Source organism: Takifugu flavidus, chromosome 1 (assembly GCF_003711565.1).
Source record: "Takifugu flavidus isolate HTHZ2018 chromosome 1, ASM371156v2, whole genome shotgun sequence".
Classification (NCBI taxonomy): domain Eukaryota; kingdom Metazoa; phylum Chordata; class Actinopteri; order Tetraodontiformes; family Tetraodontidae; genus Takifugu; species Takifugu flavidus.
The window spans coordinates 9,841,957-9,857,959 of NC_079520.1; the positions used below are offsets into that span (position 1 = coordinate 9,841,957).

The following is a 16,003-nucleotide window of genomic DNA, read 5'->3' on the forward strand; positions in this document are numbered from 1 at the left end:
GCTTTCTGAAGGGAAAACCACTGAGTTACATGAGTTACACAAACCAGTGTTCTCACGGAGAAGCTCAGATCAAACTGGTGTAAAAATGCTGCAGGAAAACATTTCAGTGGGAAACGGTGATCAGACCCATGTTCTTCAGTCATGAAGCATACTTTTATTTGTTATTTCCTCTTATCTGCTGTGTTCAAGAGGTGATGGGGCTTCGGATCAGAGTTTGCCACTTGCCGTCGTCTATATATACCCTGTAGAACCGAATTTGTGTGATGGCGTCAAAGTCACAGATTCGATTCTAGGGGAGTATATGGGCGATGAAAAATCTTCGATTCTGTTGATTTATTGCCATCTGATCTGCTGTCAGATGCACCACAGCTGCTTTGTGAGAGTGGCTATAAATCTGACAGCAGCAGATACGCTAGGAGGACCTCCAGGAATATGCTAACTCTAAAAAATGAACTTTTTTTTTTTTTTTTTAAAAGTGAACTTTATCCCTGCATTTTAGCTGCTGCTCCAGCATTAAACAGTCCAGATTCTGTCCACGAAACCAACCCACAACACTCCGCAGCTGTAGCTTCGCCCTCCTGTGAGTCGTTTGTGTCTCTACATTATTGATTCCCAGAGGCAACTGCTGCTGGCCAATAGGCTCTAGAGAGAGTTCTTTTTTTTTTTTTTTCCTCCAAAGGGAGGGCAGCAGATGAAGTGATGAGATTCGTGTAACTTTTGGATGACCCCTCTTTGACAAAGACAGTCTTCATCAATTGTCCTCAGTCTTTCTTCACTGCTTTTATGCCATGGGGGCTTTTGTTGGTTTCTCTGTTGAACACCATACCTTCAGGTTAACTTTAAAACAGATCCAATTTTAAATCTGATCAGTTAAAACAATGTGTGTGCACTCATGTCACATAATGGCTTGTTTATTTACATAGAAATCTTTGAGTACAACATAGAGCACCTAATTATCCTACATTTTCAGTTTTGAATTTTTATTATCTAAATCTGCACACAGATCTTTGGAAGCAATATTTATTTGCATTTCTTTATCGGAGTCTAAATGAGGGTTATCCTAATCTAGCTGGAAATTGTCCTTAGTTGTATGTTTACCCGTTTATGAGCACGCATCACCTCCATTGGCCGATCTGGTCACATGGTTCGCTAACTTTATTCAGTTGACACCAAGTAGGAGGGCTTTATGGAGGGAGGAAAAAAGACAACTCGAGAAAAATTAGTATTTTCTACCTTCAGAAATTAATGGCCATGAGTTCGTATATGGTGAACTCTAAATATGTGGATCCAAAATTTCCTCCCTGCGAGGAATATTCACAAAACAACTATATACCTGAACAGGGCTCCGACTACTACAGCTCATCGCAGGACACAGACTTTCAGCATCCAGGGATCTACCCACGGTCAAACTACACGGAGCAGCCCTTCGGCTGCACCGCCGTGCAGGAACCAACGGTGCCACGGGGTCATGTGCACGACAAGTCCGGCCAACCGAGCCCGTTTAACGCACAGACTGAGTCAGGGGCGCCGGTCCTAGTGGCCGGACCCCGGACTTGTGGACAGCAGCAAAACACAAAGAGCCAAAACGGGACACAAGCTAAACAGCCTGCAGTAGTTTACCCCTGGATGAAGAAAGTCCACGTAACTACCGGTAAGACACCACCTCTTTCTCTTGTGGATGAAATGTGACTTTAGATTTGATTCAGAGTCATATTTATGAGAGTCTGTGAAAGGCCTCTCCAATTACACAACTCATAAATTTTTATAACTCAGGAAATAGGCTGCTGTAGGTGAACGCACTAAAGCTGCTGAAAACACAAACTGCTGGCGTGTCCTCGTGCTAAAAGTAAAGCAAAAGTGCTTAAATTCTCTCATTATACCCCAGTCTCGCTTCCATGTGAGTTCAAAGTTTGAGCGCCCCGGGTAAAAAGACCTTGCGTGCATTTGGTCATGCTTCGCTGGCCATATTTGCTGATTTTATGACTGTTTTTTGCCTCCCCCAGTGAACCCGGACTATACCGGATCCGAGCCCAAACGGTCCAGGACAGCGTACACTCGTCAGCAGGTTCTGGAGCTTGAGAAGGAGTTTCATTTTAACAGGTATCTGACCAGGCGGCGGCGGATTGAGATCGCCCACACGCTTTGTCTCTCCGAGAGGCAGATCAAAATTTGGTTTCAGAACAGACGGATGAAATGGAAGAAAGACCACAAACTGCCCAACACGAAGGGCCGATCGGCACCAGCCTCCAGCCATCTGCAGAGTATCCACAAGGACCAGACTGATATCACGTCATTATAAGAGTGGAGAGCGTCCCACCTTTACGAAAGAACTGTACATAAAAAGACCGAGGTTGCATCTGCCTTTTGCATGGACTGATGTCTTTTTTAGCGTTCTTGTTTTTATTTAAAAAGTGGCCCCAGCAGTGTTGAATTACGTCATTGAGTCTTTGCTCTGAGATGCTGGGCTTCTTTCTCGTTGAAATTCCCAGAAAAAGAGGCTCAAAGACATCGAAGCTTTTTTTTTTTTTTTTTTTACATTTTCGTTTTTATTTTATTTTTATTTTTTAACGTATTTGCCCCATTGAGGACATTTGATGATTTCGTGGCTTTAAAGAGGGGTTTTGCCGTCCTCACGTGGATACTGCTCGCGACAGGGAAGTCTTTCGTTCAAATGACACACACTCACACACACGTATACGCACGCACGCACGCACAGAGAATGTTATTTAATTTCTTCTATGGAAACTTCACGTTAAATGCACAAATAATTCTATACTTGAAAGAATCTATTTCTATAGAAATCACGTCTAAATACAACATTTTAAATGCAAAAAAGCCCAACAAATACGTAAAATCTGTGTGACTCGGATGTTTTAACTTATTTTGTACAATAAAGCTTTGAAATATTTTAGCCTAAATATTATTCCCAACAGCAAGACATTCCTGTGTTCATACTATTCAGAGTACCCTAATAAATCTCTCCTGACATCTGTGTAAACAGTGTACATTTTCAGAGGCTCTTTCGTGCCATTTGAAAATAATATGAAACATTTCTTCCTGCATGGCATCAAATTATTGTTGGTTATTCCTGGTCAGAAATGATCAAAGCCAAAATATTTAGGATATTATTATGTATTTTTAATAAGATTATTACTTCATTATTTATTTGTCTTAAATATGCAAATTATCCTGAGCTATCGTGCAAGTTTTCCAAAAAGCAGTCGTTTAGATTATATCATTCTGAAGAAACATATCTATGTTTGAACTCTTGTGCAGTATTGGCATGGCTTTTGTGCAGAGTCTTAGTCTTAGTTAAAGTGGGAAACAAAGGTTTTCATTTAGGCCAGGGGCAATACGAGTGGGGGGTTTTCACGTCACGTTTCAAGACAGATATTTCTTGTTTGATACCGTCATTGTCTTGGGACAAAAAAGCACAGAAGCTTTCTCGGTCCAAGGAGGTCTTCTTTCTGAAGTCTTCACCAGGCGAAGCTTGAAAAGGTATTTCAGCCGAAGGTCGACAAAGCAGCAGTGGCAGGTTCATCGAGGGGACACGTTTCAGCCGCAAGGACTGACCCCAGCACCCATGACCCGCCGGACGAGCAGCATTTTCTCTCCCAGGCGCTTTTGTCTTTTAGTTTGGACCATTTTTTCGGCCAAGGAAAAAAAAGCCAAAGGATTCAGAACAAAACCTGAGCGTGAAGTCTCGTTACAGTGTTAGCTTATTTATATCAGCCCAGCTTCCCAGATGTTTTGTTTTCTACGTTCGTGTCCTCACGTCAATGTACTCTTTTTTTTTTTTAATTATTATTTTTGTACTTGACTTTTATCTTGTATTGTGCATCCAGATGCAAAAAGTATATTGGAAATAAAGATTTCTACTATGCATATAAACGATTACAAATGGAACCCTGAAGCGGGATTTTTATTTTGCTATATTAACTTCACGCATCCGAGAAAATCCTCTTAAATATTTAACAAATTCTGAAAACACAAAGATATATAAATCAGAAAAAACATAGTTCACAGATGCATCGTTCACAAAAGGCTCACTTTTGGGACCACAGGGACCAAAACATCCACAAATGCGCCAAATGTGCGCTGCATGGGCCAGGCAGCGCCGTTCCATGCGTAAACACATCATTGTCTCCACTTAAACTATCTGAGAACAAAACTGATCCAAGACATTTTGAGAATCTTGTAGTTGTGCAACTAAAATAGAATTTATTTTTATAAGTGTTTGGCTACAGAATAAGAATAAGTAATTGTGACCAGTCTTTGTGTCTTGAAGCCTGAAAACCTAAAAAAGATTAAATATATAAATGGTATCTATTAAATACTGCATTATAGAAACCTGTTTTTTTTTTACTTCTATCCTTTTAAAAACTATATATATATTAATGAATGACTTATTATTTACTGAATATGATCTGTACCACACGGGATCTCTTAAACTCTGTGCTACAGATTCAGTTGGGATGAGAGCAAAAGCTTTCACAAGAAGCCTTTTAGTCGACCAATCAGCAATGGTTTCACTACCAGTTACGACAATATGAGCACTTGGAGGGTCCTTTGTGTCAAAATATCAAATATGTAAATAAAATGTTCGATAGAGAAAAAAATCAGAAGCTGAATCAAAGTGACGCTGGATCCACCATCCTGCCAGAAATGATCTGCACATATACTGAAGGGAGGGGAGGGGGAGGCGTGTGTGTATGTGTGTGTGTGTGTGTGTGTGTGTGTGTGCATACGTGTGCACGCGCAAGTGTGCGCGCGTTATTGACATTGTGGTTTATAACTTATTATCTGTTCACATGTGCGTGTGTTTGAATATGAGCGCCTTATCAGAGCGCTGTCTCTTGCTACGGTTATCAGGTGAAATCAGTCCACACCGCGCAGTGTGTAGCCACACTGACCTACATGTCTGAACAGCAATAAATGGGAACCAAAGGCACTGCCATTTTCAATGACACTGCACCCGGTGCAGGAATACGACGTCGTCGCTCTCCATCCGGCCATATTTGATTTCCAGCTGTTTTCGCAGAAGCCTCTCCGAGCCAGACAGCCCCCCAAAGATATATTAAAGTGCGCTGTCTGCATTCAGAGATATAATACAGAGACTATACCACTCCGCTCTCTATTCTGGACCACGTGATTGTCTAAATAATTAATGCAGCACGTCCCCCTAGAAACACCGCGTCGTCATTAATCGCAAGGACTCTATCAGACTTGAAAACTGAAGAGATCCCCCAAGAAAATAATATCCGATACCAGGCGCAGGCGTAGCCCCGCAGTTTGCAACACATCCGAACCGATGGATGCTTGGGTAGGTAAATATTTCAGCATGCTTCAACGTTGCCCGAGGTGGTAAATGATAGCAAATGTCGTGATATTTGACAAATTGCTGGATTTGTTGTGCGCACTCGGTGAAGAAGGTGTGTATCTTAATTTTTTGAAGTATTTTCTAGAAATTGTAGAGTTTCTTGGTGTGTTGTTTTGCCATTTATCATGAAAGGGATTGATAGGATAAAGGGTAAAAAGTAAAGGGCAGTGACATGTATCTATGGACGCTCCCTCTAAATAAATGGTCTTTAAGAGCTGAGTGGGGCCCCTCCAGTGGGCCCATTCACTCTATATTTGGATTTATTATTTTTTATTTTAAAAGCATCATTTTTTTTATGGACACAATCTTATATGTATGTATTCTTATTCTTTCCCTTGACAACTAGAAACCTAGAAATCTTGGTTGATGCTGTGATCCAGGATTTGAAGACAGGCTAACAGTCTATTTATCTTTGCTTTTTGGTGGGGACCACGAAGGATGCTGTTTTCATTCTTAGTGGGGGATGATGTGATTTTGATTTCCAAGAAGTCGCTGAAGTTTGGGCAGGCTGACAGTTCAGCCTGCTTGTAAATCATTCTCGGTAATTCCTAAAAGGGTGCGAGGCTGTTGGGGGGCGGGCGAAAACTGTAAATCTTTCACTTTTATTGCCATCTGAACATATGCTGCGGCGCTATACGAGCCCAGCATCCCTGCTCCTTCCACGTCTTCTCCATCGCTGCACAGAATACCCACCTCTGAGGCTGCCGGCGCTTTCCACGGCTCCAAAAGCGTCCTCACACAATCCATTCTGCGCTTCTTTTTTTTTACTTTCTTTTTTATGGAATGCCACCGATTCTTTCATTCATTTTTATAATGAAAACACTGCCGCAGAAACATTGTCAGTCACTCATTGAGCTCCAGCGCAGTGCGTGAGGACAGACAACAAAGAGAAGAGGATAATGTGGTTTATTTGAATACAATCAAGTCCCAGCTGCGGTGAATAAAGAACACGCCATTTATTTAATAATTCACTTCATGCAGATAAATTAAAATAGAGAAAGTAAAGGAAGAGCAATCTTAAAATAATAATACTCCGGTGTGTGTTGTGCAGCGAATCACTCAGTAGTTTTTTTCAGAAAAAAATCTTATTTAAAATAAACTATAAAAATGCTCAAATGACCCAGAACGAGCAGAAATAAATGAAAATATAATCTGGAAAATACGCGTGTGCATGTTTAGTATGTGAGGGCTGGACGTTCAAACGCTGAGGTTGAGGCGCCTTTTGGCGCACCGCAGATCCACGCAGAATTAAAAGAAATGGGCAAACGCAAAGCTCAGATGAGGAAATAAACGCCACCCTTTATCAAAATGGATTGGTGAGGTAAGGCTTTCCTGCAGAAGAGAGCAATCACGTGAACAAATATCGTATAAGGCTGTGCCTTTATTTGTCATCACAAGGCTTCCGATACACCAAATATTCCTCTGATATTATAGATCCAAATCTGCATCGCCCCGTGCTGTAATCCCTTATATTTCACTGTGTGATTGATTGCCGGAGATTTTTTTTTTTCTGGAATAAGGATGCCTTGTTCGCTTTTTATTGGTAGTTGAATGTGAGTCCTTCCATTCTTTCGGGAATACTGTCTCCGCTGGTATATGGAAATGTCTGAAAAACAGCAAGATCAGGTTTAGGACAGCACTGTCTGCAGACAAAGGCTGAAGGATTTATCCTCGACACTGCGTTTAAAGGAGCTGAGGCTGAGGAAGGAAAGGTGCTTTAATGACAAATTGATGCACAGGTAAGAGATTGCACAGCAGAAGGCAAACTTAAAGCACGGGTTAATGCAAAGCAGGGAAAGATATATGATTTATTCCACTCCAGGAGGCGATGCTCATTAATGTTGTTCACGCGAGGCGATATGGAGTCCATGGCTGCCTCCTCGAACGCAGACGCATTTATTTTGGGCAGGAATCGCGTTCAAATATTATCGACAGATTGAAAGCTTCGCCTTCCACTTGATTCAACGTTTGGATGAAAACCAGCTCGGAGGAAGAAGTAGGAGAGGAACTTTTTGACTCTTGGATCGTAAATCACATTAATTTGTTGTCTTATCGCCACACTGGCGTTTGCGGTGATTTATGTGGTTTCAGCTTTACGGCTTTCTTAACCTGCAGCCGTATATTATCATACGTCCATTCATATTCGTTGTTTTGCCAAAGTTTTTGTATTTTTATGCGATTGTAATTCCTTGAATTTGATTGATTGCAATTTGTTTTAGTCGCCTTAACCAAATTTCTTCGCTTTTTAACTTTCTAGTTAATTTTAACTTGTTATTTTGCTGATTTGTTCTAATTGAATAGTCTAAAGTCGACTAATTTGTTTTCTTTTTATGTATGTATCTATAACCGATATGTTGAAGCTTTGCGCAGTAACTGATGCATTTGCATTTTTGGAGAAAGCCATTTTTAAAAATTTACACCCGCTCCTCTTTCTATAATTTTAATAAGATGAAGGAAAATTTCGCAGCATTGACCTCAACTTGGAATAATAGTTCCATTCTAAGGGCCAAACATGAGAAAGGGCCAGTGGAGATAATAACCCTCGCCACTCGAGTCCAGTCCATTGTGTGAACCAAACTTACCGTAACAGCGCGTAGGCGAATAACACTGCTGTTTGAAAAGAGGACCATGTCTGCTACTAGTAGCCCAGTGTGCTCAAAAACCACTTCAGGCGCAGATTATCGATCACTTTTCACAAATAATCCACAATGAAGGAATCTCAACTCGCCGTGATTCATTTTTCGGTCAGAATCCTCGAATACAAGCAGATAAACGGCTCTGGATCCAAACACTGAAAGAAATAGATCCGGTGGTCGAATTCTCCAAGGCTTAATTCTTTTCCTCGCCGTCGGTCCAGCAGCTCCTGTGCTTGAGTCTCCACTGAAAATGACACGAATTTAGTTGAGCGGGTTTTTTTTTTCCAACTTGAAGTCAAACTGCTCGTTGTTCATTAAACTTTGGCTTAATGCAAAATGACCTAGGGGTCAGTAAAAAAGCTTATGACTGCTAAATATTTGGCCAGGCTCTTTGTGCAAAAGTGCACATGTAAGACCTTTTTGTTCTGGAGCTTTCGGATCACAACGTTGGCAAAAAGCGTTATAGGTGGCAAATCTCGTGTCTTTAATTTAATCTGCATTAAACGGAAAAACAATAAATGATAAAACAATGTATAGAAAATAAATATTGATTTAAATTCCTTTATAATTATGATTCGATAGGCATTTTATGCTCTGTGGGAATATGGCGGCCTTATTTTTGTTTTATATTTTTCATTTCAAATATATATCGTGCAGTAGATTCCCATATTTAAAAGGGAACGTTACATAATACGACGAAACATTGTCTCTCTCTCTCTTCTAGGTCGAGGTGGGAGCAGAGATGAATGCGTGAGGGATATAAAACAGATTTACGCACATTTCGGTGAGTAACATTTCTTTAATGAAAGGAATGAACAGCAACAGCCAACAGCTAACAAGTTTAAAGGGTGATTCATTATTAGGCGACATATTAACGCTCACAGTGTTTCACGGGAGGTTTAAATCACCAAAACAGACATGAGGGATGACTTAACTTAACCTCTGCTTGTAATTATTTTACAGGTCCTTTCCAAAATGTCCCATTCACAGCAGCGCGCTGTAATACAGCGAAACCAGCCTATTTTTTTCCACCAGAACAGCAACTTAAAAAAGGAAATCAACAATACTGGTTTAGTTCTTCTTATAGTTTCGTTTAAAAAAAATCCAACAAAATCCACTTTCCGCACAAGATTCGCCATCGCCTTAACCAGAGAAAATCTTTCATCTCCACCATCTCCGTGTTCGGCTGCGGACTCGCGGCTGGCCTGCACGGGGGCATCATTTATAAACCGAGCCTCTATTTAGTCCCCGGCTCAGAAATTCTTTCCCTTGCCTTCCACCTACGCTTGGTTTTACACTTCTGAAGAGGTGCGAGTCTTCAGGGGTGTTTTGCTTTTCATTCCTCTCTGAGGCCGTTTACAACCATAACATTCGCGGTCATAAATTTTGCCGCGGTCCACACTGACAGGTGCAATTGTTATGCACGGCACAGGCTGCACCTCCTCAAACTACCAACATACAGTACAGCTCCTTTTGATGTTTCTCTTTTAGGCTTAAAGCTGACGCGCACTTTTGCCTTACATTCATACAAATTTAACTGTAAAAATCTGCTGAAATATTTCAGAATTTTCTTTTTTGTTTAAAATAAAATATTAATATATTTTTTGCACGAATGTATCAATGTTTTACAATCACCCAAACCCCAAAAAACAAAAATCTAATGTAATCTTTTGCATGTGCAAGAGCTAGTAAAATATTATTTGAACATCAGTCTGCCTCCCTCTTCCCTTTGCCAAAATACTCATGGGTGCTACACACTTTTTTTTTTTAAAACCCAAAAAAACAACGGAGGGTATCAATATTAAATTTCTTGCGTGCGTAACACTTGGAGCCACATGCATATGCCCCATCACGGTGGGCTATATTTCTTACAGAGGAACAATGCATGACAAGCTTTGTCGAGCCTTGTGATTTGTGAAAAGGGTATTGTGAGTATGTGAGTCAAATGCTGATTCAGCGTATTTCTGGGGGAAGGGGGGGCGGGCGCTCAAGCCTCCCAGAGGGTCCTTTAAGCACAAGTTAAACTTTAACTGTTTTGTGCAAGATTTGAGTGAGACGATTTGAATGCAGGGCTGAGTTGTGTGTCACTGTTACAGGCTCCCGCGACAGATGGTAACTGGTGTAATAGCTGCTATGACACCCGGCACCAAAGGGTCTTGGATTAACGCAGAATAACAGTCTTTACTTTATTTAAACTCCATGTTCCTGCTGTAGCAGATGGACCTGAAGTATTTCCGAATAAGTTGTATTTTTCTCTTTATAGGTCAAGGACTGGAGCAACATTGGGAAATTCCAATCACGTGAATAAACATCCATGCATGGATAAGGTTTTACTGGTTTATTGGCTTTGAATTCACATAATGCAGAAAGCAACGTATTACGATAATTCTGGGCTGTTTGGAGGCTACACCTACCCCAAACCAGACTCTTACAACTATGCCCCCCAGTCCTACACGACAGCTAACCTCGAGAGCGACTTCCAGGGATCGGTGTGTCCCATTCAGACCCCCACTGTTAGGCCACCAGCCCTGAAAGATGCAGATCTGAATGGAGACTGCATGCGTCAAAGTAGTAATCAGAGCAATGGCAACCAGGACACCAATATTGGAGAGCAGCCAGGACCTCCACTGTCTGCGTCCTCTCCCAGTCCCAACAGTTCTTCATCCCAAAAGAAGAAGTCGCCATCCAGTAGCGCTAACAACAGTGCCACACCGGCCATCACCAAGCAGATATTCCCCTGGATGAAGGAGACCCGACAGAATGCGAAACAGAAGGGCAACAACTGTGCCTCTGCAGGTAGAGACAATGGTGAGGGACAGTGGCGAGGACAACCTGGGCCTTGTTGTGTTTATCAGATGCATTTATATCATGGCTAAGCTGATGTGATTCTTTCACAGGTGGGGAGGTGAGCGATGAGAAGAGCCCCCCTGGTCCTTCCTCCAAGCGGGTCAGAACTGCATACACCAGTGCGCAACTTGTGGAGCTGGAGAAGGAGTTTCACTTTAACCGTTATCTCTGTCGCCCCAGGAGAGTGGAGATGGCAAATCTGTTGAATCTGACTGAGCGTCAAATAAAGATTTGGTTTCAAAACAGGAGAATGAAATACAAGAAGGACCAAAAGTCTAAAGGGCTTGCACACTCTCCTCTGGGACACTCCCCGGACAGGAGCCCGCCGTTGAGTGGCCCGAATCACATTGGATACTCTGGCCAGCTCCAAAACGGTCTCAGCTATGATGCGCCCTCGCCACCATCTTTTGCCAAACCTCAGCAAAACATGTACGGTTTGGCGGCGTACACGGCGCCGTTGGGTGGCTGCATCCCGCAGCAGAAGAGGTACCTGGGCTCCGAGTACGAACACCACGGCATGCAGAGCAACGGCAGCTTTGCCAGCGCCAGTCTGCAAGACAGCCCCGTTTACGTGGGTGGGAACTTCGTTGATTCCATGCCAGCCTCGGGCCCCATGTTCAACCTCGGTCATCTCCCCCACCCCTCATCCACCAGCGTGGACTACAGCTGTGCCGCTCAGATCCCAGGAAACCACCACCATGGACCCTGTGATCCCCATCCCACATACACAGACCTCACCTCTCACCAAGCGTCTCAGGGAAGGATTCAGGAAGCACCTAAACTCACACATTTGTAATATGTGGTTGGTGTGCGTGCGTGCGTGCGTGCGTGCGTGCGTGTGTGTGTGCCAAAATTACGTTGCGCTCTTTTTATTACCTCACTAGTCTAATAACTACACTCCAAGCGAGTCACGTGTATTATTATAGTATTATTGATATTACTATTGATGCTATTGTGTAATTATTTTCTAATTCAGCTTTGTCCATTTCTCTGGAGTGTTTGAGGATTCTGGGTAGGCTGGCCTGTTTATCAGCTCTTATTTCACATTTTGTTTAAGTGCAATGCGCAGTTTTGGACTATATCAAACCATTACTTGAAGGTAAGTCTTGTAGATCACAAAATGTAGAAGCTTTTAGATGAATTTTTGTGTGTTTGTCTCATCCCTCTTGCAGCCACCCTATTTATTTATTTCTACTCTGGTGCATAATCCTTATTAGTGAATATTTATTATTTAATACCATCTATATTGCACATTATTTATCATTTGTATGCGAATATTTATGTGTTTTTGTAAGATTGGACAGATCAGTGCACTTGGAAGTGTTGGGAAAACAGGGTTTGGAAAATGACTCGCAGTGTGTTGCGGAAATTGAGAATTGCTTGTTGTAAATCTGGGACAAATGGGGCATTTTATAGTGTACAAACATCACTATATGTCCATGGTTATCTTGTATCAACCCTTAAGCAAAACGTAGACTATCGAAGTGATATATTAAACACACCAGCATGTCATTTTGTGTAGTCCATTGCTATTTTTTTTTGGTCTTCCATTGTTATCGCATTTGGTTGCCATAAATTTATCAAACCCTAATGATATTGAAATGTTATATTTTATTGTGTTTAACATTTTGTAAATAAAGTGCTCAAACTTGTAGCTTCTGTTGCATTTTGTTGACTTTTTTTTCCTTCTCAAATCCATTGTCTCTGGATATTTGGATTCTATATTGAGGATGTGTCAGCTAACAGTGCAGAGGAGGTTTATTGACCTCACAGCTCTACTGTATTGTCCAAACAGGGAGAGCCGATCAATAATTAGACACCGGAATATCTGAAACTCATCAGGCGGCTCTATGCACAGAATGCAAAGTGCATTTCGCCTGTAGAAATGGATCAGGGCTTTATTGATATTTTATTGGTTTGAGGGAAGTGAATATAAAGGCCCTTGGCATCTTCCATATGTCACATATATTATTATTGTTTTTTAACCACACGACCACGTGATCCACCCTCTCTGCTGGAACAGGAGAAGAAGCCTAAGCACTGCTCTCCTGATTGGTGCACATGAAAGCTCACACTGAAAATTAATTTATGTTATATATTTCAGTGTGTGTGTTTGTGTGCATGAGAGAGAGAGAGAGCGAGAGAGGGAGAGAAGGGGGGAGCAGTTCATCCTTTATTGCTCCTGGAGAGCCATTTCAAAGCTCATTAATCAAAAACTCGTCGCTTTCAGACTCCTTGCTGATCCCTCCTCCTCATGAACAAAGCATTTGCATTCCAAATACAAGTAACACATTTCAAACCGTGCAACCCAATCTTTAATGGTGTGTGTGTGTGCATGGGAAAAAATATACACCAGTGTGTTCACTTTTTCTTGGATGATACATCTTCAGTTTTATGAGCACACAGGAGTGAATGAACATCTCTGAGGAGGCAGCAACGCCTTGTATTACAGATATTTCTCTTGAATTTTAAACATGAATGGATGGATGAATGGAAATAAATAAATAAATAAATAAATAAATAAATAAATAAATAAATAAATAAATAAATAAATTCATTCCCCTGCGGTTTTCATGGAGTTTTGCCCATCTGAGCTCCTGCCAATCTACTATAAATCACCTCAGCAGACTCGGTGGATGGCGGCCATTTTAACCCTTGGTGGGCTCTGTTTCCTTCTCCCCTTGCACAGCTCTCAAACATGCAATGGGTTTGGGCATTAATTCTAACCTTTTAAACCATTTTAGGGTGCTTAACTTTGACTGACTGGATTGATTCAATACAAATAGTGTATCCTATTCAATACAAATGATATAGCCTATTTATCATCCAAGAAGCTAGAATATAGCTCTCATATAATTATAAAGTCAAAGTTTCAGCGATACAAATATGCTTTTTTTAAATGGCCTCTTTTCAATGCAACAAGAAATTTTGTTTTTGAATTTTGTTTATTCAGCCAATTCCATTTCCATTTAAATATAAAGGAAAAAAGCAAATCATGTGTAAAATCCCAGCAACACAGGGTTTGTAAGAGATAAGGTAATGTTGCAGCCTCAAAGCTAATTTTCGTTTCTGATTGGATAAAAGCCGAGAAGACGACGCCCACCCAGTGGAACATACTGGTCTCATACGATAAATCCGCTCCACTGTAGTCATACTATTATTAACAACATTAAAATTAACACCAGGAACGAAAGGGTTTTCTAAACCAGCATTTCGCTTAAAATAAACAGAAAGAAAGTCACTGCATTTATCGAGAAAGAATGAATATGACAGGAAAGAGCAGCATCGTGAAGAAGGCGTGTGCACGCCGGCATCAACAGAACATATCGCGATGATTCCACTCAGAGCGGCTTATCTCCATTCCAAGAGTTTCTAGCTGCAGAGTCAGGAGGGAGCCTGGGAGCAGGGAAAAGGGCTGCAGAAGAAGCTCCATTGTTTTGTTCCTGAAGGCCCGCTTCAACGACCGTGCGCGGATTTTTGTCGGAACGAGACTTTCTTTTTACAGCATGTGGAAATGAGGACAAAGGATTTTCATCATTCTCTGGACACCCGATAAAAGAGGATGTGAAGTTTCAAGAAAGAGAGAAAAAAGGGGATGGTTTGGCTTCATCACAACATCTATGAACTATCAAATTTAATTGATTTTCTATAATTGACAGTTTTTGTTTTGTATGTGATGTTTGATTCAAGAATTCTACTGTTTGTTTTTTGCTTAGGTTCTTAGATTCTTACATATTGTATGTATTTACAAGTGAGCTGTAATTCTGATGTGCTGTATGACAACATTAGAAAATATTATTGTCTATCAGGTAAATATGAATGTTGTTCTTATCTGAATTAGCAGTTGCCATTTTAGTTAAGAATGAAAAGCTTAGAGATTAAGTTGAACATTTTAAGAGAAAATCTCACTGGATAAATTTCTCTTGTTTCACTAAATTATGCAAAGAAAAGAAATCAATTATGTTATTATGTTATTTATTGTATTTGACAAAAGAGAATCCATAACTGCTCCTCTACAAATAAAGAATAGAATTTATCTGCGTTCATGTTTATGCAAGAATGATTTACTTACCTCTTTACATCTAAATTACAAAACAGAAAACAAAAACAAGACAATACACGTTCCTCACAAACATTATTTTGTTCCAGTACTTTCCGTCTATGCAGCATACAGACGGTTTAATGTTGTGTTAACTGACACATGCAGAGAAGACCTTTGGATTTTCTGGCCTCTGCACTCATGCAGGGTGGGAGGAGCCAGAGTCATGTGAACACATTGGCCTTGTTTACTACATTTGCACAATTTAGTCCAACAGTCTTTCTAAATGCAGCGTGACGTAAAAGCCAGATTTGTTGTAAAGGTCCTATTTGACCATTATAAAAGATATAAAATGGTCAAATAAACAATTTGGAGATTAGAGGATTGATGCATGCACAACTGGACCTTTCTTAATGAATGATGAAGCCTGTTTTCCACTGATGTGGCGTTGCTTATTCATGACACTGACTGTGGGAACCAGAGCTGGGGCTGAAGAACCTCCCTGCATTTGCACACACATGTTGCAGGAAAGTGATGTGAGTGGATTTATGGCAGCTCTTGTGTGTTAGAGATATTGATATAATTGTAAGTATAACAAATGACCCACTCCTGCAGGTATGATTTAAGGGGCTTGGCCAAAAGGGCACTTCTCCTCATCACTGATGTGAGGAAAACTGAAATAACTCATATATTACCCCAACCTAAACTTCAATGCTCTGGTAGGCTTTATCAAAAAAAAAGAAGCATTAGTGTCTTTGCCTTTTTTGAAAGCCCATATGGATTTCCTTCATGGCATTTTCTGTATGAAATTATGAGTGAATAAATTGTATCTTCATTTATCTTCGAAAAAACCCTTCTGTGCTGACTGCGATACTCAGCTCTCAGCGCTTTACATAATTATATTAGTCTTCTGCTACACCACGAAATTGATTACCTCAGAAAATGAACCTGGCTTTGCTATAAATTACACCTATGGATCATAAGAAATGTGTTATTTTGTTTAAAATAGTAGCTAATATAATTAGAGCTCTAATTCATGGCGAGCTACAAGTGTGCCTATTACAGTAACAGGGTTTGGAATTTAAACCGTCTGCTGAATAA

At 40.8% G+C, this 16,003-nt stretch overlaps 2 protein-coding genes across 3 annotated transcripts; both read left to right on the forward strand.

The window, feature by feature from the left end:
* The first annotated feature begins 505 nt into the window (after window positions 1-505).
* On the forward strand, window positions 506-2,918 carry hoxd4a (homeobox D4a). Its single transcript, XM_057046586.1, has 2 exons — window positions 506-1,651; window positions 2,004-2,918. The coding sequence occupies exons 1-2, from the start codon at window positions 1,246-1,248 to the stop codon at window positions 2,297-2,299; spliced, it is 702 nt and encodes a 233-aa protein (XP_056902566.1). The 5' UTR covers window positions 506-1,245; the 3' UTR covers window positions 2,300-2,918.
* A 1,807-nt stretch (window positions 2,919-4,725) lies between these two features.
* hoxd3a (homeobox D3a) lies at window positions 4,726-12,517 on the forward strand. Of its 2 annotated transcripts, none has more exons than XM_057046572.1 (4): window positions 4,726-5,323; window positions 8,741-8,800; window positions 10,280-10,812; window positions 10,914-12,517. In XM_057046572.1, the coding sequence occupies exons 3-4, from the start codon at window positions 10,377-10,379 to the stop codon at window positions 11,657-11,659; spliced, it is 1,182 nt and encodes a 393-aa protein (XP_056902552.1). In that variant the 5' UTR covers window positions 4,726-5,323; window positions 8,741-8,800; window positions 10,280-10,376; the 3' UTR covers window positions 11,660-12,517. The 2 variants fall into 2 exon arrangements, with proteins under 2 accessions (XP_056902552.1, XP_056902546.1); XM_057046566.1 differs by having other exon boundaries at window positions 4,727-5,323; window positions 10,280-10,824.
* The last annotated feature ends 3,486 nt before the right edge of the window (window positions 12,518-16,003 follow it).

What these genes read in the sequence shown, in the direction of transcription:
- hoxd4a (XM_057046586.1), top strand. Translation starts at nt 1,246, where the DNA reads ATGGCCATGAGTTCGTATATGGTGAACTCTAAATATGTGGATCCAAAA. An exon ending in GAAAGTCCACGTAACTACCG is followed by an intron (nt 1,652 to 2,003) that starts GTAAGACACCAC and finishes TGCCTCCCCCAG; the next exon opens with TGAACCCGGACTATACCGGA.
- hoxd3a (XM_057046566.1), top strand. Translation starts at nt 10,377, where the DNA reads ATGCAGAAAGCAACGTATTACGATAATTCTGGGCTGTTTGGAGGCTAC. An exon ending in CTCTGCAGGTAGAGACAATG is followed by an intron (nt 10,825 to 10,913) that starts GTGAGGGACAGT and finishes ATTCTTTCACAG; the next exon opens with GTGGGGAGGTGAGCGATGAG.